Raw genomic sequence first — 24,083 nt, 5'->3', positions numbered from 1 at the left:
GATATTAATTATTTCAATGGTTTTGATTATTATATTTGTTTAAATTAAAGGATTAAAAGATTTTAGTAGTAAAAACCAATTTTACAAATTATCAAGATGTGCCATGAACTATCATCAAAAGAATTGCGTTTCAAAAAGTTAATTAAAAATTATTCAGTGATTACACCAATGGTAATGTACAGTCTGAAGTTAAAGTATGTCTCTTCAACAAATTTAATCTGCAAAATTGTGAATTTTACCATAAAACCCATTGTAAATTCACCTCTTCAGCTTAAGAAATACTTCTACAATAACAACTGGTGAATTTTTAATTGGTTAATATATTATGATTAATCAGTTAACATGTATAGAAAGTACTGTATTTTGAACGTTCACACAACTAGATGAAAAGGAAGTTAGTTTAGAGGCTACAGTGTTCAGGCGATTGGCTTAATGGCATTAACATTTGGGTTCCGAAACTTTACTTGGAGCTTTTGCACGGGTAGATTTGATGGACTGAAATTCTTCATAGTCTACACTCCATTCATCAAGCTCTCTTTTGGAAGGTATTTCATGTTTGTTGCTTGGTGATTTGGATTTATTCATAAACCGATGTGCTTCAATTAGAACTTCATGCAAAATATTCATGTTATCCACAATGTATTTCAGTTGCTCCTGTAATTGATAAAAGCATTATCATTCATATTTTTTACAAAAAGTAAAGCTTTTTGAACTTTTAAGAGCACTTCATTGAAATTTAAAACTACTTCTGTACCAGGGTTTCTCAAGCTATAGTATTCACATATATGATCCTTGAAATCCTTTACTATTATACCATAGGGTAAAGTCAACCATGTACACACACCTTAATGGAAAATCTATTTCTTCCTAAGTATGTTGTGGAGTGACTTCAACCATTGCCTGAAATTACCAATATGTATCTGGCAAACTTTCACACCATAGACATGAAGAAATTTAGTAAAAAATTCAAAGAATGCAATCAAATGAGGAAAAGAAACAATCTTAAGGGGTGCAGAAAAGTGTCATGTTCCCCATGGAAATTCAGTATTTCCCATTTTGAGGACACTCCAAAGATTATTTGGGCATAAATAAGTATTCCAGTATTAAACCAGGATCTATAGATTAAAATGACGTAAATTGTTTTCAACACAAAATATGTTTTATCCCAACAATGGCATAATTCTAAGAAAACATTCTTAAGCTTGGAACAAAGCTAATTCCACCAAACAAAACTTCTAAGAGTTCAAGACACCAAGGGAAAGAACAGCAAAGTAATGCCAAATAAACATTTCAAAGGACTACTCCAATGTTAACCACCACGCGACAAAATGACCTTCCAAAATCCCTGAACTTCTAGAATCAAATCCACAAGGTAAAAAGGAAACAGAGAAGATCATTCAGAGCCTAAAGAACCACAAATCATCTAGCAATGACTTAACTGTAGGGGGTCTCCTTAAATATGCCAGAGACAAGATACAGTTTGAGACTTTTAAAATACAGGAACACACAAAGAAAATAGACAAGCGTAGAGACACGGCAGTCCAACATTTAAATAAGAAAGGAGCAAAAACAAATGTCAACAACTGCAGGAGGCACTACACTTCTACCAGTTGAATAGAAGTTGGTAAAAAGTACCCCAGGATAGGATAGAGAATCACATAGATCAACAAATAGGAGAGCACCAAACAGGTTTCAGGAAAGGACAAACATGTGAGAACAGATCTTCAACATCAAGACTTATCAAAACTAAGACAACATCAGCCAATCGGAATGCGTTCATGACATTTGTGGGCTTTAAAAAGGTGTACAATTCCATATCCTGGGACACACTGATACAAAAGCTTTAGGAATTTGGAATTGATGATAAGGCAGCAACACTGATACAACAAAAATTAATGAATACCTAATCATTAGCTGAATTCTTAGGAGAAACTCTTTGAAATCAGAACAGGGTTGAGACAAGTAGACAACCTATCTCTAATCCAGTTCAATTTTGGAAAAGGTCATTCAGGAGTGGGGAAAGAAATGTCATCACAACATTTCAAATGGAGTAAGATTAGGCCACAAGAAGATTGGCCTGAAATTTGGATGCTTGGTCTTTGCAGAAGGCATTGCATTCTTTGCAGAAAATCTAGATTGCAACATAGAAGATAGAAGTCCAGAAAGAAATAGCAGAGGTAACAGGACAGCAAATATCTTTTGAAAAATCAGAATACTAAGCATTAATGCCAAAGATCTGGTCTGGACAATGAAGACCAAATATGATGACATCAAAAGAGTCCAGAAGTTCAAACAACTAGGCGAGACTAAATGCAAACATCATCCGAACATCAATGCGAAGGCAGCAATCAAAGAAATAAAGTGATAAAGATGGAGATGGATGGCATATAGACTACACTAGAGGAACTACAAATCCCTATCTTATCAGGCCAAATTCAGACATTACAGCATAGTACTCAAACCTGAATGGCTATATGCAGTAGAAACAATAGCCAGAAAAGGACTATTGAAACGTTGAAGAACAAAAGTCAATTGACTTTCACTATGACTATGTCCATCAGAAAAATGGAATAGGAAAGAATAGAGAACAAGAATGAAAATTTTGAAGGTGAAGGATCTGGCTGAAGAGAAACCAAGACCTGAAGAATATCATCATCAGGAAAATAACAACCGAGAGTGAGCCAGAGAATGAAGGGATACAGGCATAAGAGAAAGTGAAGGAAGTAAGTTATGCATGTACAACCCAGAGAAGGCTGAAATAAAAAAAAATTCTCTTAAATAAAGTCAAAATAAATTCAGAAGCTCTGTCTTACAGTTACTTTTCGTAGACAACAGATGATGGCTGAAGTCACCCAATTCAAGCACATGCATTTGGCGTATGAATTGAGGTGGGTAGGCAAATAAAAGTTAATTCTTAAATGCTGAATGGGCTACCATCATAATATTAACTTATACTGCATTACAGAATGTATTTTTCTTTCAATAAAATTGTTTTGGCCATTTATGATTGGGGGATTTCAAAATGCAGCAGAAAAACCTTCAAAAAACAGCTAGAATCACCCCATTCTACAGTATCACCAGGGTCCACTAACTCAAAGGCTGGTTTTGATAGGTGAACAAGGTAGAGCTCACCTCATACTAAATCATGTGACATGTGAGGCCTTAACATGGTATTTACAGGGCAGGGGACAAATTCCTTTCTCTGTGTGGTATGTGGTTTCATACAGAGATCTTGAGCCAGTCTCTCAAAGCTACTAGGCCTCTGAATACGGTCTTAAATGTAGGTAACACAAAACTTTCAACTTTACATACTGTGTAATGTAGGTAAGTGACAAGTGTTGCACCATTTATTACTAACAACAGACCCACATACTCACAACATATGAAAATGACCAGGACTTGCAATTTTGGGAAACGGGCTCCTGGTATTTAATAAATTGCACATCTTAAGAGGAAGCTGGAGCATTTAATGCTACTTACCTTCAATTGACTTTTATTGAACTTAGGTTTGTGCTTACGGGCATCACACATACTCATATAAATCAGCCAAATTCCATCAATGGCTTTGGTAATCTCCAAGTAGTCTTCAGTTCCCAAATCTTTAATCCTTTCGATTGCCTGAGACCAGTGATCTATCTCTGCCTCAACATGATACTTCTTAATTCGGAGATCTGACAGTTTCTGTGTCAACTCTTGCATTTCCTTTATATTTTCCTGCAACATGGATTTTGTATGTTATAAAATGCTGGATGAAAGATTGTCAAATCTAGCATGGGAAAAATCTTGAACGAAGATCAAGAGTATTCCAGGACATGTGTTTTAGGGAAATGTGGTAACTATGTAGCTGCCAGAGCATAATGAGTAATAATGATATTTTGATCTTAAAATATATATGGTACCAATTGTATTCCAAAGTCTAAACTTGTCTCTTTCATTCTCTTCAACATTCCATTGCTACTTAATATATTCCCTTCATTAATTTCTCTCAATAACATACTCTCCTGTCCTTCTCAATTCCTAGCCTTTTTTTCATTTCTGTCCATTTTATAATCACTCCATTCTTCTCCACATCCATATTTCAAAGAGCCTCCAACCTACCCCCCTTAACCCCTTCTCGTCTCAACGATTAAAGGTTCAGAGCTGCTACTTTTCTATTTTTGGAATTGGGAATAAGTGAAATAAGCTCTGGGCAAATTCCTTCGTCATAAATTTAATAAATGAGCCCATCAAAACTCTACCTTTTATATTTACCCTTGAGTTGTTCCACCATTGGGTTATTTGTAGCCATAGCCTTGTTATATTTTATTTCCTTAAATGCCTTCTCTATCTCATCATTAAATATGCCAAAACTGAGGCTGTCCTCGTTGACATTCCCTTCTTATGTTTAAAATTTCTAGCCTAATTAATTTGCTAAAATTATTAGTACCATACTTTGTACCTCAATTGAGCCTTCATGCATTATACTCATTTTTGAGGAGCCTTATATCATATGCATACATCATCCACCTGGCACTTTTATACTATGATCTTTGCGCAAATAAAATGTATTATTATTATTAACTCTGAGTATAACTCAGGGACTTCCACATTCTATGCCTTATTGTGTGTTCAGGAAACCTTGGAATGACATACCCAATTTTGTCTTAATGCATCTTCAGATATGTCACCACATTTGAATGTCCCAGCTGTGTCCTGTGGCAGTAATGCTTTAAAACGTGAACAAAAATACATAATGACCACTGCTTCCGGCTTCATTAATATCCTAACAATTATAGACAGGAAATCCTACTTGGTGATTTACTAGAGATCACATTACAGAATCACCATTGTTTCTCAATTGCCTAGACTAATCCATTTCTGAAGAGTGACCACCATTAGTTTTCTCTCTGACCTGAATACAATGGCTCCTAACAACGTCATTATGTGGAGCCATTTCCTTTGTTGCGGTTACTTATGATGTTAGGCTGAGGAATAAGTTCACATTTCATCTGCTTTCTATTGTTGTGTCCTTTTCACTTTCATTACTGACTCCCATAGCTCAAAACAAATATCCAAATGGAATTATCATTACATAGAGCAAGAACAATATTCTTTAAAGAGTTTAATGAATAATTGAAAGGACACTTTTGTTAATTACTGAAAAATGAAGCATTGAGGTTCCCTGTTCAATTTTTTTTAAATATTAAAGTCTATCATGCAGGAATTCTATTACTAGTTGATGTGCAACAGCTTTAGGTAGGTCTCTGATAGACCCTGACAAGACACATTACTATAGTCCAAAGAACTAACTAACTGAATATACTGAATATACTTTGACTCCATACTTGCCTTATTTTACCATAACCCATTCTTTAGCTCTGTGCCCTTTCTACCTCCCTTAATTTCATTTAAAATTCCCTTTCTTTTCATTCCCGTTTTCTTTATTCCTTTTTTGAGATATTCCCATCTTTCATCTATTCTTCCCATCCCATTATCCAAACTCTGAATGTTATCAACCGCCTCTTGGAATTCCTTCCTTTTCGTCCAAGTTAAGTCTTCAACCTTCCATTGTCTTCTGCTCCTTCCCTGCCTGATTCTCTTAAAGATAACATTGCACTTCATAAACACTAAATTGTGATCAAGGATATCATATGGCACGTTATTTGCCAGAGTGTTCCCAGTATTTCATTTATACATTATTTACCAATGGTCAATGCTATTTAATAATATAACAAATAATTAATGCTTTATGTTTTCCAAGCCAATAATGCTAACTGTGAATAAGTGTAAGAACAGTAAGCATTAGATTCTAGCTTTAATGCGATGGGATTACCCACATTAAATTAACTTAGTTGCAACATGGAATATTGTATAATGGTATGTGGTGTTGCGAATTTAGTCACATAACAGCTACTAGAATATATTGTGCGATGAAGAAAATGATTTAACTGCCTCATATATCAATCAAATGCAGACATGCTAAATTCAAATTGGCTAATTTTATTGTTTATTTTCATGATATGTAGATCAGGTGTGAAATAATCGATTATAAATTTGAATCATCTACAATTTCCAAGTGTTGGCATGACTTTTCCCTCCTTCAAATTGTAAAAATTAAAAATAATATTACTGTGACCACAATAATGGAGGATTCTGTTCACCTGGGACACTCACCTCAGAGAGGTCTTCGACATCTTTTCTAATTTTTTCAACCAAATTAATATTGGTTTCTTGTAACCTTTTCAATTTTCCTCTCGTCTCCACAAGAGACTCATAACGGTTGAGTACATCATCAATGCTGTTGAATTCAGGATAAGTGTCAATCACCTTCTGGAGGTATTCCTATAAAGATTAGGAGCCAATGATAGCTTTTAACTCTTCAAGTAAGCCCATGTCATTAAATATTAATTATACACTTTCAAAATATATATGTAAGAAGTTTTGTCTTAATGTCGATTAAATTGAACATATAACAAAATATGTTACAACAAATTAAAAGCAACTGTTGCCTTCGGAAACAATTCCTTCATGTTTCATTAAATGTTACTTAAAAAAAAGCAATTATTTATAAAATATATTTGACCAAAAATTTAAATTACAGAGTAATATATTAAAAAAATAAGGTCATGCAGGATTTACGGTGAAAGAAATTTTTGACAGAATACAATCTTTAAATGATTAAAGAGTTTGTGAATTCCAATAACCCTTAGCTATACTAGCAAGAACAATTATAATGGACCCTAATAGGATCATCCATTTCAGATATGACAGCCGTCAGAGATATTGTACAGGCCTTCCATGTTAGATGAGTATTGTAAGTAGGTCCACTATTTGTTTGAACATTTCCATTTGGTGATTTTTAGAATTTGCTTGAGCATTACAAAATATCTTGAATATTTAGTAATAATTAGATAAATATCTACCTACTTACCTCATACATTTTGAATTCATTTACTTTAGCCAACATTACAGCCTCTGCTTCATTGCACAATTGCAGCTTTTTCTGTAATTCTGCAATCTCTTCCTCTATCCTCTGTTCTTCAATTTCCTCTCCAATTATTTGCTTCTTTGATCGCTGCCTTTCTTTGTAGTTTTTCTGAATCAAGTTCAAATCAGGATTTTATGGAAGTTATGTGGAGAGCAATTGCAAAGCAATCAAGTTGATCAACAAATGCATATCCATACAGTAATAAACAATGTAAGTAATGGTACATTTTGTTCATATTGATGGCAAAATACATGAATGAGTACTTTCAACAGTCATCATAATGTGTTATTTACAAGAATTGCATGTGAATACAATGAGAAAAACTGAATGGCATTGAAGCACACTTATGTGATAAGAACTTTTTTCATTTGAATTTAAGAACACTCCACGAGAAGTGTTGCCGAGCAAAATTTTCTGAAAAACTATGATGATGTGAGAGTATCTTTTCTTTTACAAATGTGTACCACATTCGTAGTTCAATTCCTAAATCAAGGACGATTTGGTAAATCAACCGAGTAACGAGCTTGCCAGCTAACTTGAAGGTTTGAGTTCCACCATAGGCATGAATGTTCTGTCAACTCTGCCGTGATTCAGCCCCAGGGAAGCCTGATGACAAGCCATGGGTGCATTATCTAGATCCCAGGAGGCACATTTTTGACTACCGATGATGTCCGAAGAGAGGAGGAATAAAAATCAATACCTAGTAGAAGTTTAAAAGTAGCCTTGACTATGGGATCATTTGACACTACACTCAGGATATTGTGGATAAATAAAACAAAATAATATTATGAAGAAAGCTAAATGCCAAAGTGAAACCTTTTTTGGAGTAGCGGCTGGAATGCGACCATACTTCAATGTATTGTCACCCATTAAAAATTAAAATTTCCTAAAAATAACTAAGCCCAAAAGTTGTCTCAGGTTTTTGTTTTTAGTGCCATTTCTTCTGTTTCTAAAACTCACCATTGTGCAACAGCAAAGGAGACTAAACATCAGCCTGACTCCTGAGATAAAAAAACTCTCAAAAGGAACGTAAATGAAAGAAAAACACAATGAAAATAGAAGACAAGAGGAAATTAATTATATTAAGAAGAAAATATGAAACCAGAACTGTAGAAAAAGATGATGAAAATATATAAGAAGCTGAGGCATAAGCCATACAGTTGCTGATTAAGGGTATCAGAGGTAATATAATTGGTAGACCAAACAAGTCAGTGTGAAGAATGTATGTGATGACGATGGAGATATTGAGACTAATATTACAACACTTGTCTAATCTGTAATGAGTTTGAGCTTGACAACACCAGGACTTGAATCACCCGGAAATTATTTACAAATGTACATGATTTCTGTCCTAGACCAGAACAGAGGAGTTACAGTGTAAGCACAAGTTTAAAAAAATCAACTTCTTTTTTTAAACTTGATGTTACTTTCAAAATGTTTTTTTTCTTTGCGTTTGCACCTTGAACTACATATTGTATTTTTGCATTACGAACCAAATATCTGAACAGGCATTTTATTTTTAATCATTACTAGAAGTTGAATCTAAAAGTCAATCTATTGCTTATTAAACTTTTGAGAGCTGACAGTTTGATTTTGAATTCTGTAGTAATATTTCAAACAGTTGAATTATTTTTTAAACTGTGATGATTCTTAGTTTTTAATTATAATAGGTAGTGTATAATAAGTACTGGTTCTCGTTTCACTTCTTGTTTGAGATGTAACTTAAAAAATGAATTCAAGTACATTCATTAATCTTTAAAAGTTATAAAATTTGCATTTGCGCATGTACTTTTGTTTTGTACCCAATGCCATTTAAAATTGAATTTCTACGTGCTGGGTGGCTTTTTGAAGTAATATAATATTTCTATAATTTCCCAGTGACATATGATAAGATGGTGATAAGATTCAGGGCTCTTCAACATTTTAATTTCATTTCTTTACGTTAATAAACAAAACAAGTAAACTGAAATACCTTGATTATTGTAAAAAATTCCCAGAAACTGATAAAAAGGTACAATGGTAACTTAATCATCAAGACTTTTATAGTCTTGCAAAAGTAAGCATTATTCAGCTGCCTTTCCCTGTTATGAACCACACATTATGTTGAAATTATTTTACACAGTATCATTGACATAGTTCTACATTATTCTATACGGTGTAGGCTACTCTGCCAAAGCAGCTTCAGTGTAGAGATGGCACATCATGGGGTATTGTTATGACACGCACTAGGCTATGTAAATTGTCTGTGTAAAAAGGAATAGTGTGTGGGTATTGGTCTACATATTCATGAATACAAAGAGGTTTTATATTCACTCACATATTTATTCGCTGAACTGCAGGGATTCACTCAAAAAAATAATTAAGGGGTTGTACGTGAAATAGTGGAAGCGGTTTTATAACCCAGCAGTTTGCCCTCAGGAAAGCCAGATACCTGTGTGGTAAATAATTCTTGAGTAATAAGAGTATTATTAAAGGATGCATTACCTTAGATCTCTCACAAAAAGATGTATAAAGTGAGTTGTAAAAATAACATTATGCCATCGGGGTCAGGCCAGACTATTGGTATAAAATCTTGGTTACACATTAAGACCATCCTCTCTATTTTAAGAGACATTTTTCCAGCATGTACTGAAATATTTTGGACTGAATTGGTTTTATTAATAGGAGTCACCAACTGGGCACTAGGGTTCTATCTGAATACATAATGATTAGCAATTGTAGTGAAGAAGACATTGGGATAAAAGCGTATATGAAAGAGCCTTAGTCAGCTTTGACCTCAACACTGCCCTATAGGGGAGGGACTCCTGGCATGTACCCCGAGATAAGTCATATGGATGCCATCCAAGTGCTATTCAGATCTTCCTTAAAAACTCTGAAAATTACAATATCACAAAATTTCCCTTCATTCACAAGCAATTTGCCTTATTTCCACAGAGTAGGATTTGTAGAATTTAAAAAACCGCCACCTTCCAATTACTAACATCCTAGAGTGAATTTCACAAGGAGTCAAAACTTGCTTTCACAAGGCCCAGGAGGGTAAGGTGGTACCATAAGGATACCTGTCTCAAGTAGAAGTATTTATTAGGGAATGCTGACAGCCAAGGTCATTTTGATGGAGAAAAACCCAGTGCTGGCATTAGACCATTCTTAATGAAAGGTGCCAAGTAAGATTTGTAGAATTTAAAAAACCGCCACCTTCCAATTACTAACATCCTAGAGTGTATTTCACAAGGAGTCAAAACTTGCTTTCACAAGGCCCAGGAGGGTAAGGTGGTACCATAAGGATACCTGTCTCAAGTAGAAGTATTTATTAGGGAATGCTGACAGCCAAGGTCATTTTGATGGAGAAAAACCCAGTGCTGGCATTAGACCATTCTTAATGAAAGGTGCAAAGTGGTCCTCAGTTTAACATGTCATCTGATGGACAGCATAATGCACTCAAAGTGCTCTTCACATATTACCCCAGGTAAGGATCGGGGTACCACTGAAAAACCCTGCCATCCCAGGATTTAAACCCAGACCCATGGTGTTTGAAACCAGTACATTAGCTATTGAAAAATATTTGTTGAATGCTCATTAAATGGGGAATGAGGTGGTTCAATTAGCAGAGCACTGGCCCACTGACCAGAGGACTCAGGTTCGACTCCGGGTGATGCCTCTAGGCACCCTCAGCTTCACCCAGGCTATGTGATTTTTCAGGTTATAGATCTTCATGGGATATCATAGGTGGCAAAGTGAAAAGAACTAGCCCCCTATCATGAAATGTGAACTTCACATGCTATTGCGCTTAATACTAGGTGTGCCCCTACCCCCTTCTTTCAAATTAAACCAACCTATGGGTTGATAAACGTACTTTTTGGTACATAGCATAGTTGTCCTCTACAAGAAGCAGAAATCATCACCTCACATCAAAGCTATCTTACCACATATCAGATTTAAAAACAATCCTATCACCTATCTCACAATTCACATATACTACTGATATTGACTATTGAAATTAGTTAAAAATTACCTTGATAACACTGCTATTTTCAAAGAAAGAATCTCGTAGTTCATTTTGTTTCTTCCTTAGCTCATCCCATTTTTTGTTAATTACTGTGGCTCTTTCATCACAAATTGCTTTTTCTCTTTTTAGGACACATTTGGTTTCTTCTAATGCTCGTTTCGCCAAAAGAAGGTTCGCATCAGGGGAATCACGAGCTACATCCCAATCAGGCACTTTCCTTTAAAACATAAGATGCATTCATAAAACTAGTTCTATCGATTGCATGTAGGCATGTACCCATATAAACTTTCGGTTTTAAATAACATATTCAATGATAATTTTGTGTATTATCTAAAACCAATGAAGCAATCAGAGTGAAGTCAAGGTGATTGAATCCCCATACAATTGATGTGGACATTAATTGGAAGCATAATGAACAATCCATTTTAATTCAGAATTGCACCTAATTTCCGAATGGGAACCTTCTCATTTATTTTTTAAACAAGAAAAGTACACTTGGGATCTGTATAATTTTTACATAAACTTCAACCTATTACCACAGAAAACCCTAGTACATCCATATTAGTAGTGATATGTAAATACATTTTTCTCTTTAACAAACTCTTCTGCCTCTTCAGATGTGTTTATAAAGGGCTCTCTGCTAGGAAGTATTTCCTGGCAGAGAGAAGTTAATTTTACTGCATTCGAAGAAAATTTCCACTTTTATCCCACCTTAATTCTGATGTTGATGGTTGGTCATTATAAGAAATGTCCACCTCTATAAATTACACATCTTCTGATTCAATGGATACATAAAATTGTTTTCACTGGGCATTTGCTAATTCAAAATATTTTATTGAATTAATATGAATTCAATTTCACTCCCAACCTACTTTATCAGCTCGGTCTCCAATTTTCTGCTGATTAAATAATCTGCGACAGCTTTCTCAGGAGCGGTTTCTATGTCGGCTGGATAAGCTAAATCAGTTGGAACAGAATCCATTTTTGCGAATCCTCAAAATTTTAGGGGGGGTGACGACATAGAGGATGTCATAACCATTGCTATAGCAACCAAACATCCTGGATACCATGAATGAAGAAGATTACAACCTACCATAACGGCATACCGAATTGAGATCACGCAACAAATGTACAAAATGCTCGAGTTTCCATTACTCCATATTTAACCTCGAAAGACATAAGTTAACTACGAAACCTACCAGTTAATCAAGCATTCCTGGATAAGTGTTGGTATTTTTAATTCGAGTCATTATCTCCCGCTCTTCAATCTGCACTCAACAGTGATGACGATCACCGCTCGTATTTTCTTTATAGCTTTATAGTCAGCACGAAGGAAAAAGATATAGTTGACAACCATCATTTCTAAGAAGGGCAATTATTACCGTCTAAGTGTAAACGGGGATTTCATTACACCATGCTTCAATTTAATTTTAAATAATGCTCTAGCCTATCATGTCATCCGGTGCCTAGTCTTTTCACTTGACCTGCTATGGGGAATTAACGCCTTGAAAAAGTTCTAATTAGCGTATATCCGCAGAATTGGATTCTCTCAAAATTAACTAATGCAACTCCACAGAGTTCCCATTTTTTTGCTCGAAGAATCTTTTAAATGTTGGTATTTCCTTAGGCTCTGCATATCCTCAGGTTGTCTGGGAAAATTTGATACGCGGACACCTTTCTCCCCTTTCACCATCAACCCAAATTCTTTGACGTCACGATATACATCATGGCGGCAGCCTTAGCAAAGTTGAGGGCCCTTGCGTCCCCTAAATCGCTATATATAACATCTTTAGCGGCAAGGTATGCTGTCGTTAATAAAAAAAATTGCAAAATTATTTACTTAGTAAAACCTAGTTTTGTGATTCTAATTTGTATGTTGTTGAATTCAAGAAATCGCATATTTCTCATTATTTGTACTTACACTAAAGGTACTAATTTCAAAATACTGTCGCCGTCATCTACTGAGATTGAATTGTTCCTAGAGTAACATTTTCTCAGATGTAAGAAAGAAAGTAACTATCTCATAAATGATGCTATGAACCTCGACTAGATCTATTTAGGTCCAGCGTTGCGAGAAAAAAATGCCCTTCATGCAATGCAATTACCGGCCAAGTGAAATGATTGTTGCTTTTTGGATGAGACGCCTACATGTTAATACTTTAAAACAAAATAATATTCACGCAATGGAATTAAGTCCAAGAAGTATTTAATTCTTGTCATAAATAGTGCGATAATTATCCATGGTATGATTGTATTTGGCAAGGGAGCGAGCAGTTCGGTTCCTATATGCGTTGAGCGTAATTCAATCCCATTCATTATAATAATTGTTATTGGCTTAGCACACATATACTATCCCAAAATAAATAAGTTTCTTCTAATTATTTGTTCAAGAATGGTGTTTTAAAGATGTATGCTTTTTTTTCAATGGTGAACTCCCAGAAACCTACTTAGATATTCTAGCCAAGTCACCAATTTTAATGCATGGAGTGTATCGCAAAATCATATAAATATTATCTATTTAAAATTAGCTTCGTTGTATCTTGACGCCCATTCAAGGATCTTCCAGTATTTTGATTAATGTCAATGTTAGGAAAAGATCGTTGAGGATTCAATGAAAGACATTTAATTGGTTTTTAAACATATACTAATTGTGGAAAATGCAGGATTTCCTTGAGAGACTAAAATTATTCAATTCTTTTACTTTCAATTATTCGACTACAAATTCGTGCACATGGTTCCACTCTCCTTGTTTCATTCATACATTGCCATTTCAATAAATAAAAAGTGATATCACTAGAAAAAGTGTCTATCTGATGAGAGAGGGCATGGTCTCCATTGCCCATCCTGTCCTTGTATAGAATATTACATAAAAGGTTTGTCTTTTAAAGATCCATTTCATCAAGCCCAGTATCATGTGACAGCAATGAAGGATGGCTGAGCAAGTTACTAGTAAGGAGAATTGAACCCACAAAGGAGTCCCATTCCCGCATGCTTTCGGACAAAGAAGTTATTTATGAATTACTGACACACAATGTAAAATCTGATAAAATGGATGACTATTTAAAGAACTAGTGAGTATGAAATTGGAAGTAGGAATCACTAATTTTTCTCAATGCTAAAACTGACATTAATGGATTCAATGTTACAGCCATGAATCGGTCAACCTGGTTCATTCCCGACCTGAGCTACATTGTGAATTAGTTGCCAGTTGGACCGTACATGTTGGTGACCAGGATCAGACACTGCATCTCTGGAAATACACCGGTGGATTTGCATCGATTGATAGCGCTCGAAAACAGTTGCTGCAAGACAAGGTTAGTTCCTTTTCATTTGTTAAGAAGCTCTTGGCAGAATACATGGGATCCCAAAGGACATCACATGTTGATATTACCGATGAAATTTTGACCTGACTTTATGAAATAATAATATTTGCTTATATTAGTGAAATAATGCATGGATTCTGAAAGGAAAATATCCAATTGCATGTTAATTTATTATTTAGAACTGACTACCGTAATCAACCATAGTAATTGGTTTGATGGGTGAGGGTAAAGCTCATATATTGGCCAAATACTTAGCCCAAGAGCATGTGAAATAAACACAGGGTAGGGGGAGCAGTTCCTTTCCTCATGCCACTTATGGTTTCCCCTAGAAAATCTAATACACGAAAAATCATAGCTTGGGTGAAGCTGTGTGTAATTAGAGGTATTACCTATAATTACCCTTTGTTCAGCACCTTACTACTACCCAAGTGAAGCACCCATAATCTATTAGAATGTCCTAAAATTTAATAGCAAAGCCATTGCATTACCAAATTTGGAAAAGAATTAGAATACTCAGGATTTAACCCAAATTACTTAGTTATGGCAATTATTTAGAACATAGTTGCAATGGCATCTAAATATGTGAGCATATAAGTATCCATGTTTCTTGGTTTTAAGTAAACACAGGAAATATTTTACACTGTGATGTCTGTATGTGAAGAATTCCAGCATTTCAGTAGCTAAACCAAGGACCATGAAACTAATATGTATTTCTGATTGTTATGTGATACTCTCAATGATTCCTTGAATTTCTTTTATCCCGCCCAGTCATTTCCCTCACTAGCTTTAGGTTAGTAGTAGTTAAAAGGGGAGGCAACTGACAGCAGAGGTCATTTGCACCAGAAGTGATAGGTGGGTAATGTGTTAGGGTTAGGATGTTTCAGGGAATGGAGGGAGGATGGAGAGAAACCTGGCTTCAAAATTAGCCTACTCATAATGTAAGGTACCTATGGGTTCTCAATTTACTGTGCCATCTGATGGAAGGCATACTCATTTGACGTGCTCTCCTCGTAACACCTCAAGTTGGGTCCAGGGAAAAATCCGGCCACCCCTGGGATGCAAACCCACTTCTATATGGGGAGGAAGCCAGTGCATTAGCCACTGCACCATCCTGACCCCCTTAGCTTCAGATGTATTTGTCACAAATGAAGGTCAAAATATGCTGTTACACCACAGGATATTACCATATATTGGCAATCTTCTACACACACAGTAGTCTTAAGTTATTGGAGTCCCGATACAAGGTGCCATATAATCCAAGGTGCAGTTATGCCTATTTATGTATGTACAAATTTTGCGCAACAGTTACTCTATGTTTACCTGCGTACTAAGCCATTTAAACCCATTAAAGTGAATATCAGAATTGAGAAGCAAACATCAGAAGTGAGTTATACAGGGAAATTTTATTTTGTTTGAATCAATATTTGCAAATGACCCACACTATCAAAGTTTTTGATTTCATGAGGTGTCTTTGGGTCCACATTCCATGATTCTAATCAATACTCTATGGTACAAACTCTTCCTTCTCAAATTTGAGAATCTCCAACATTGAATTTGGGACAGATACTTTGTAAATTGTTTCTGGAAATTAAAGTAATCCTGCATAGCAGAGAAAATGGTAAGAGAGTCATGGGAAGAGCTGAAGGCTGGAGTTAGCACAGGTGGGGAATTCATCCAATTAGTTAGATTTGCAGATGATCAAGTTTTTAGTTTTCCAGTCAGCCAAATGGTTGCAGTCATCATTTGACTCATTAGAAAATCAGTATGATAGGTGTGGGATGAGAATTAATCATTAGAAAATGAAAGTCAGGAGATTCTCAAGAAATAGGAAGGGTAAGATAAATATTAAATTTGGGGGACAAACGTGACCAGGTTGAAGAGTAAACCTATTTAGAAAGTGTTTTTTCTGAGGGTGAGCAGAGTAAAAATGATTTTAAAAGAAGAATTTCTTTAGAGACAGGAGTTGATGGCAGGCAGCTTTAGTAAATGTGCAAAGAAAAGACTTGTAAAAACTTGAAAAGTTTTGAATGGCTGGGAAACTTGGGTCATTGAGGCAAGAAGATAAGCTTATAAAGGCGGTTTTTGAGATGTGGGTGTGAAGGAGAATGTTGAAAATAAAATGGACAGTAAGGAAAACCAGTGTTCTCAGTAAGGAAAACCAAGTTCTATGAATGGCATTGTTAAAGAGAAGGTTGACGGGAGAAATTCAAAGAAGGCAGGAAAAGTGGATGCATGGGATACCGAAACATAATGGATTGCTGAAAACTGTAATATTGGGGAAAATGCAAGGAAAGTTAGGCGGAGGATGGAAAAGAAGTGACCTTTAGGATGGAATAGAGAGGGGTGGGAAATAATTAGTTCTAAGAGTGGGTTATTGTAATATGTGTAATAGGGTTTAAGGATATTTAATGTCATGTTAATTAGGGGTTGTAATTACAATAGTGTGTAATGCCAGGGCCCATCGAAAACATACCCATATTCCAGTAGACTACTGTTAATAATGACCACTGTGATGTTTATACAAATGTGATTTTCCTGAGTTAACAAAAAGAATTGAGCTGTCATAACATATGTGCTCATAAATTATTCCTGAAACATTGAAATCTAATGAGAGCATTAGGTACTACCTGACTTACTACTGGTGTTATGTTTTGATTTCTTATTTTTTGAGCACAAATATAGTCCCCCTTTATTGCTTTTCCTACCAATATTATGGGTATAAGTGGCAAAACTATATCCAGAAAAATGGTGTCTAGGGTTATATGTATTGATACAATCAATCCATCCAAGTCCATCCTCTTTCGTCATGGACATTCATATTCAAAATCATATGCGAGAGGCATATGCAATAAACTTTTAATAATTAATAAAAAATAATTGAGATATAGGCTTAATTTTTATTTGTTATTCTTAAGGCTTCTCTACACAGTCACAATCCAGAGCTATACATTTCTCCCAGCAATTCTTGACCTTTTGAAGGCCATCATTGCAGAACTTAGCAGATTCCATCAAATACCTTTGTTCCACCTCTTGAATGATGTCAAATCTGATATTCTGCAATGGTTGGTTGAGTTTTGGGAATAAGACAAAATTGCTTGGGTTGAGATTTGGAGAATAGGGTGGATGTGGCAGAATTTCAAAGCCACATCATTTTGATGCCCAGTCATGCCGTGGTTGCAATTACAGATCTTGCTGTGTTTGTTTCTGAAAAGGATTCAGTAGTCATGGAACCCAGTGTGCTGGCACCTTTGGCATATGCAGGTCTTGGTGAATAATTTTCCACACTGCCGTAGCTAAGATCATTCTCATTCATGGTCATTTGAATGGCTGCTCATCAGTCTAATTGACTAAAATCCTCCACTTTCTTCACCATAATGGCATCAGCTGTGCATGATGGTCTTCCGCTTCTTGAATCATCTGTGAGGGGCATGTGGCCACTTTAAAAATTCTTTTTCCGCCTCACAATTGTTTCATATGACAGGCCATCATTTCCATAAACTGCCATCATTTCATCATGGATTTGGCGGGCACTATAACCTTTCAAATGAAGGCACTAAATCATGTGCAAGCCTCTATCTTCTCCTTACTGCAAATTACTTATATCTATGGTTTCCTGAAACAAAACAAATCAACATTAACAGTTGTAATGTGCAACATTATTTACATAAGGATCAATTAATATGCAGAATAAATTATAACCAGATATCTTGGTTATTTCTTGGTATTAACTACTTAATGCCTGAACCTTCAGCTGCTTCATATGAAATTTTTCACTAATATTTTCCTTATGCCACCACTAAGAAACTTCAAAAGGGCATTTCTCAAATCCCTTTTTAACTTATGATTCTTCTATTAATGCATTTCTTCCCACGAGTGTACAATTGCAAGGTCCATTTTTTTCTCAAATCTCCCCAAATATTCATTTCTACAATTTTTTCCAATGTAAATAAATGTTTTATCTAAAATATTCTAACCTGATGATGAAGTTTTACTTCGAAACCCGGGTCGTGTGAATAAATCGTTTTCGTGTGCAACTACAAAGTTAGTCCTTTCATTTATTTATAATGAATCGGTTCCATAAAGTTACGCCAGAAACCATTAATTATATTAAAATATTCTGTCTAGTATGCTACAATTCTGTGGATACCAATCAACTGTCTTTCAAAATTACATCTTTTGAAATTTTTTTCTCTCATACTGTTCTCATGCAAGTTGGAAATTGACTCTGTGTAATCCTACCTAAGTTTTAAGTATTAAAACCTTATCATGGTACTTTGATAGGAATTATATTTGAATAAGCATGGCTTATCTTCCCTAGTAATTAAATCTTGATTAGTCAATTTTTATTATCTCTGCACTTTACCAAGAATACTTGCTTCTTTTTGGAATATTGGAGGACTTGAATCTTATGATTGGATTTTTCTAAAAATTTTGTCCTGTCATACCAAAGTAATAATGTCATTTAAAATGAAATACCACATTAATCGCCGTTGACTTTTAATATAGGGTCTTATAGCAACCAAAAATTTCAGCTTAATGTCAATGGTGATTTGTTCATACAAGTTTTTGAAAACATTACTAATGATGTTATTAAGGCAAAGCAAAAGAAACGTGTACACTTTAAGGATAAACACCAGGGAGTGTGGTGATCTATTTTTCTTATGGTCTTTAATCCAGAATATCTCAGTAGTATTGGCTAAAGGTTTTGTATGCTCAAGCGTAAACTTTTTTATGCTATGGCAAATTTTATATTAGTGAAAAGTTTCCAAATGTTGCATTATTCATATGAAATGAAAATTGTGTCAATAGAGTTTTAATTGAGTTTCAATAGTTCTTGTTTGCTTAGCTCATATTGTTTCACAAATGCAAATATATGTATTATTTTATAAATAATTTTGGAATATTTTTTGTTCAATATTAGCGGAGCTAATTGTAATGAGATGGACCTTTAAAAAATTTAGCGTTTTTCACTTTCTCGCTTTTGTAAATGATTTCTGTGGAAAACATTAAATGTTTTGAAACCATTTCAGGAGTTCATGAGCCTGCAGAAAGAGAGAGGGTCCTACCTTCGATCTCGCCACCTGCAATATCTTCTTGCATTCAGCTACTGGCCACCTGTGGAGCCACGACAGGGTTCCAACTTGTACGAAATTCGGAGCTACATTCTGAAACCAGGAACCATGATAGAATGGGGAAACAATTGGGCTAGGGCCATCAACTATCGACGCAACAATGATGAAGCCTTTGCAGGCTTCTTCTCACAAATAGGCCGCTTGTACAATGTGCATCACATCTGGTGTAAGTGTTCTTTGAAAATGAATTTTGGATGTAATTCTTAATACTCAGTGTTCTCAACTTGTTCCTGGCTCATTTTCACATGCATTATCTCGAGAAATATTTTTTCATTATAAATGGTAAGAAATAATGTGAGATTTCATTGTGGCAGGCTTTCTGTTTCAAGTTTAAGGTAGCATTCCTTCCTGAAATGCTGAAATAGCACAACATATAATACTTGCATATGAAAATGCTGAATCTTAAGAGCAATATATATTGGAAAAAAGCTTTGAATAGGATTCTAGGACTTACTCTCCACGATGTAGATCAAGCAAAAATGAAGCAAAATGATTTCAGAATTAAATAAAGGGGTGTTCAGTGATTATCATACTGAAAATGAGATGAAAGGAAAATATTGGGCCAGTTATTGTAATCAAAGGAGGTCTAGGTGATGGCATTAAATGTATTCTGAGAATCCAAAAACATGTAGTAATGTCATCAATATGGAGGTGTAAGGGAGCCATTTCCTGGGATCCTTCAAATGAACACCATAAACTTGTCACCTCAGATTACAGCTATGCGAGCACCATGACCTAATTGAGAGAGAGACAATTATACATAAAAGGCAGCAAACATTTGCTTACCAAAGGAATCTTACTTAGCGATCTGCACGTAAATCCCAAATAACTGGCGTCCCATGATTGCCATATTGGCACTGTAGGGACAGGTTATCAATAATCTATCCCTTGAATATTGGCGATACCTTTATCATAGCGATTACTTTGTAGTTCCCAATCTGATGAAGGACCTTGAGAGGGAGGAATTTTTTTTAATATTGAGTCCTTTCTTATGAAGTAGCTTTGAGTGACAATGACATGAACCCATTTTGCCAGTGAATAAGACATTTTATGAGAGGGATGAGTCACTGAAATGGAGATATAAAGTTGATTTATATTATAAGAGGATACATAGAAATTAATATAAGTCTTAAGTTGGTACCATCTGCTAAGTACTCACTTTTATACATATTATTTTATGTATATTATTACAAATGGATGTATAGCCTTCCTCTTATAATGCAATTAAAGGAACACAAACTTATATCATTACCAAACCAGATGGACCTAATTAAAAGAGGGCATTTTAGGAGGAAATTAAATACTACTCTATTAAGAGTAGTATTTAAAGTTATTTTAATGAAAATATATGCTTAACAGGTATACTTGTAATAGGAAATGCTACTCCAATTTGTAAAAAGAAGACAAATACATACAGTATGTATTTGCATTCAACATTTACATGTGCGTATTCATTCATTTAAGCAATTCAGAACTACTTAGGTTTCAGATTGTCTGATTGAGAATTTGTCAGTTGGGTAGTTTCTAGTTTTTAATCCTGTGTGTGTAATTATGATGCATGTACTCCATTGGTTGCTTTTGCATTTTCCACAGGCTATGGTGACCTGCAAGTAAGGAAGGAGACGAGGGAATCTGCCTGGAGGATGCCTGGCTGGGACGAGTGCGTGGCCTACACAGTGCCTCTCATTCGAGAGATGGACTCTAGGATTTTACATCCCACAAAATTTTCTCCGTCTCAGTAACAAAACAATTCCTTGAAAGAAAGTTTTATTGGATGGGCATCTTCATGTATCATGGGCAAAATATTTCTTAGCCATGGTTCGAGAGAACGAGAATATTATTTATAATATGATTTAAGTACTGTACTCTCAGTGGGGAATGCCATGACATATTGTGGTCTTATTGATATGCAGGGCCAGTTGGCTCCATTAAAACCTTTCAGGAGTTTGCCTGTTTAGTATTGAATTAGTATCTATTGTGAAAGCCAAAACCTTTGCGGCTCAAAATTTTTGCCATGTCCTCACAGAATTTTCAGGGAAATAATGACAGATTCCAGGGGCCAGAGCTCTTCTCATGTTCTCCCCTTTCAGGTTTTGTTTATTGCAAACAACTCAGAAGTAAGTAGTCTCCTATGGTACGGAGGGTGTGTCAGCTTTCAAATATTTTCCCCATGAACTAAAGTATCTCAGTCTGGATATACGTTGAAGGAGGCTTTTGTCTATAATTGCAAATGAGGAATGAACAGACAATACAGTTGCAAAAACTCCTACTGCTCAGTGTGAGGATGGGTAATCTTATGGATTATGAATGCAAGCTCATCACTGTATTTCACATGGTTCCTCTCAGTGAAGTTTTCTTGAGTAACTTTGCATGGTGCACAGCAAACAAATCATTTCCCCACCTCTTCTCTTTGTAAATTTAAATATCATGCCTGGTGATGCAACCATCTGTGTTATTTTTGTAAACCTGAGATGTAGAAATTAGGTCTTATAGTGCATCATTGATGCTGGCTTTTAGTAAATGATTACGATTTTTTGAGAAGTAAATTTAGGATCAGGAATGTTGTTGATGATTATTTATGATTATATTTTATTTGGAGAATGAATGCTTTTTGACTTTTTTTCTTAGGTTTTATGAAATTTTTGTTGAAATGATGTTCTTGTTGATTAGTTGAGAAATGTGAACATTGGAGATTTCAGTTTTATGAAGCTAAGATGTTGGAAAGAAATCCATTTGCCACCTCTGAGCAGCAAACAAATGGATACACCCCCACTTGTTAGGTTCAATAGAACCAAGCTTCTGATGACTGCCAAAAGCCAGCCCATGCATTTGGTGCATCTAGTCTGCTATTGAATACAATAATTTTTTACAGATTGATGTAATAAGAGTTGAAATAAAATGAAATGTGTTGATTTTTGCTGTACTCTTTCCTTCCACTAACATGGAGAAATAGCTATCCTACAGGCAGAAAATTTGCCGTAATACCTGCTATAGGTTTGACTTAAAAGTCATTAAAATATGAAGAGCAACCAATAGCATTTGTTGAGGAAATCCTTAACTTTTCACAAATGTTATAAATCTAACTATATTATTACTCTTGGAGTTTGATTGTCTTTCATGTTTGTCTAGTAAAGACTCCCAAATGAATTAATTCAGGGATTAAAACTAAAAGCATTGGCATTGCAAAGGTAAACTAATTCTGAAATCCATAACTTATTAGAATTGTTCAGTTCTTAATTCGTGGGTCACTTTTACTGACATTTTAATAGCCTCATGTAAAGTCAATCGATAGAAAAGTCTCCCATCAATTCAACTGGTGCAGCTAATACCAAAAATGAGGATTCAGAAGTATCTGCTTGTATTAACTACCATACCAGTGAGGAAAAAATAGTTACTTGCCCGATATATTTTATACTTCTTCACAAGCAAAGTCTACTTAAACAAGAATTTAGATATATTCCCAATTCTCTGGAATCACTGTGAATTCTTTTTTGTATATTCCCATGGTGTATGCAACCTTTTCTAACTCTAATGCTCCCTTTGGGATGCTGGTAAACATTGGCTAATCATCAGGTTGCCCAGGGGCTGAACTACCAGAGTTGGCAATTTCTTAATTTATAACTTATGAATGGTGATAATTCTTTCTTTCAGTAAATAATTCAGGTAGTTAGGAAATGCACCTAATTAAGGTAGCAGTCATTGTGTGATACTGGTGGAAGTTAAAAAGGGGAATCAGTCCTGAACAATTTTTGGCAAGCTCTTGCAGGTGTAAATTGTATTTTTAGCCATCTCTTTATATAATAGTATTTTGCCTTAGAGTTTTGATTTGATTATATGAAATTTTGTGGACAGAAGGTGTGTGATACTGGTGGAAATTAAAAAGGGGAATCAGTCATGAACAATTTTTGGCAAGCTCTTGCAGGTGTAAATTGTATTTTTAGCCATCTCTTTATATAATAGTATTTTGCCTTAGAGTTTTGATTTGATTATATGAAATTTTGTGGACAGAAGGTGTGTGATACTGGTGGAAATTAAAAAGGGGAATCAGTCATGAACAATTTTTGGCAAGCTCTTGCAGGTGTAAATTGTATTTTTAGCCATCTCTTTATATAATAGTATTTTGCCTTAGAGTTTTGATTTGATTATATGAAATTTTGTGGACAGAAGATCAGACAATGAATGTCCATTGTACTCTTGGAGGAAATTTATCCCCATGAAAGTATAACTAAACAAATATTACTCAAGAATAGAACTAAACGTTCCACTTGGAATGACTACAGAGGGATTTTGGGAGGGGAATAACACCAATGTACCTGAAACTTGAAAGGTTCCTCTACATTTTCTGGATAATTAGCCTGGAACGCATGGGGCATTTTTAAAAAGGGAAGGGTAGCTATCCATTTCCAGTGAAATCAAATTTGGATGGTAACTATGTATCTACATTGTAGGGTTCACACACTGGAATTTGAATCTTGTTTGCTTCAATGGAATAATAATTATTTATTACTCTGAGATGTAGTCTACTGAGCCAAGATTGTCTAGGATCAAGAAATTTTAAATAAGAATCTCTAAAAAATCTAGAGTAAAGCATGCAGTTCAACATAGACTGGGTGAATTTATAGTCCATTGGGGTAAGATTAAAAAAAAGAAAATTT

General features: G+C 35.1%; 2 protein-coding genes across 2 annotated transcripts; one reads left to right on the top strand and one right to left on the bottom strand.

The window, feature by feature from the left end:
- Nucleotides 1-111: 111 nt before the first annotated feature.
- On the bottom strand, nucleotides 112-12,688 carry LOC139693636 (coiled-coil domain-containing protein 42 homolog). Its single transcript, XM_071591872.1, has 7 exons — nucleotides 12,173-12,688; nucleotides 11,846-12,032; nucleotides 10,980-11,190; nucleotides 6,911-7,075; nucleotides 6,154-6,321; nucleotides 3,481-3,714; nucleotides 112-654 (listed from the first exon to the last, which is right to left on the bottom strand). The coding sequence occupies exons 2-7, from the start codon at nucleotides 11,953-11,955 to the stop codon at nucleotides 439-441; spliced, it is 1,104 nt and encodes a 367-aa protein (XP_071447973.1). The 5' UTR covers nucleotides 11,956-12,032; nucleotides 12,173-12,688; the 3' UTR covers nucleotides 112-438.
- Nucleotides 12,653-22,340, top strand: Nipsnap (protein nipsnap). The gene is made up of 5 exons (XM_071591873.1): nucleotides 12,653-12,773; nucleotides 13,862-14,044; nucleotides 14,122-14,287; nucleotides 19,327-19,594; nucleotides 21,022-22,340. The coding sequence occupies exons 1-5, from the start codon at nucleotides 12,700-12,702 to the stop codon at nucleotides 21,168-21,170; spliced, it is 840 nt and encodes a 279-aa protein (XP_071447974.1). The 5' UTR covers nucleotides 12,653-12,699; the 3' UTR covers nucleotides 21,171-22,340.
- The last annotated feature ends 1,743 nt before the right edge of the window (nucleotides 22,341-24,083 follow it).

The sequence above is a fragment of the Hetaerina americana genome, unplaced genomic scaffold (genome assembly GCF_022747635.1).
Source record: "Hetaerina americana unplaced genomic scaffold, ioHetAmer1.1.p SCAF_5, whole genome shotgun sequence".
NCBI classification, from domain to species: Eukaryota; Metazoa; Arthropoda; class Insecta; order Odonata; family Calopterygidae; genus Hetaerina; species Hetaerina americana.
Note: the sequence above shows the minus strand (reverse complement) of the source record. Positions and strands in the feature narration are given on the sequence as shown.

Coding starts and splice junctions, on each gene's coding strand:
- LOC139693636 (XM_071591872.1), bottom strand. CDS start 11,955: ATGGATTCTGTTCCAACTGATTTAGCTTATCCAGCCGACATAGAAACC. Junction 11,191..11,845: donor TTGGAGACCGAGCTGATAAA/GTAGGTTGGGAG, acceptor TATGTTTTAAAG/GAAAGTGCCTGATTGGGATG. Junction 3,715..6,153: donor ATGTCGAAGACCTCTCTGAG/GTGAGTGTCCCA, acceptor TCCATGTTGCAG/GAAAATATAAAGGAAATGCA.
- Nipsnap (XM_071591873.1), top strand. CDS start 12,700: ATGGCGGCAGCCTTAGCAAAGTTGAGGGCCCTTGCGTCCCCTAAATCG. Junction 12,774..13,861: donor ATAACATCTTTAGCGGCAAG/GTATGCTGTCGT, acceptor TGTCTTTTAAAG/ATCCATTTCATCAAGCCCAG. Junction 14,288..19,326: donor AACAGTTGCTGCAAGACAAG/GTTAGTTCCTTT, acceptor AAACCATTTCAG/GAGTTCATGAGCCTGCAGAA.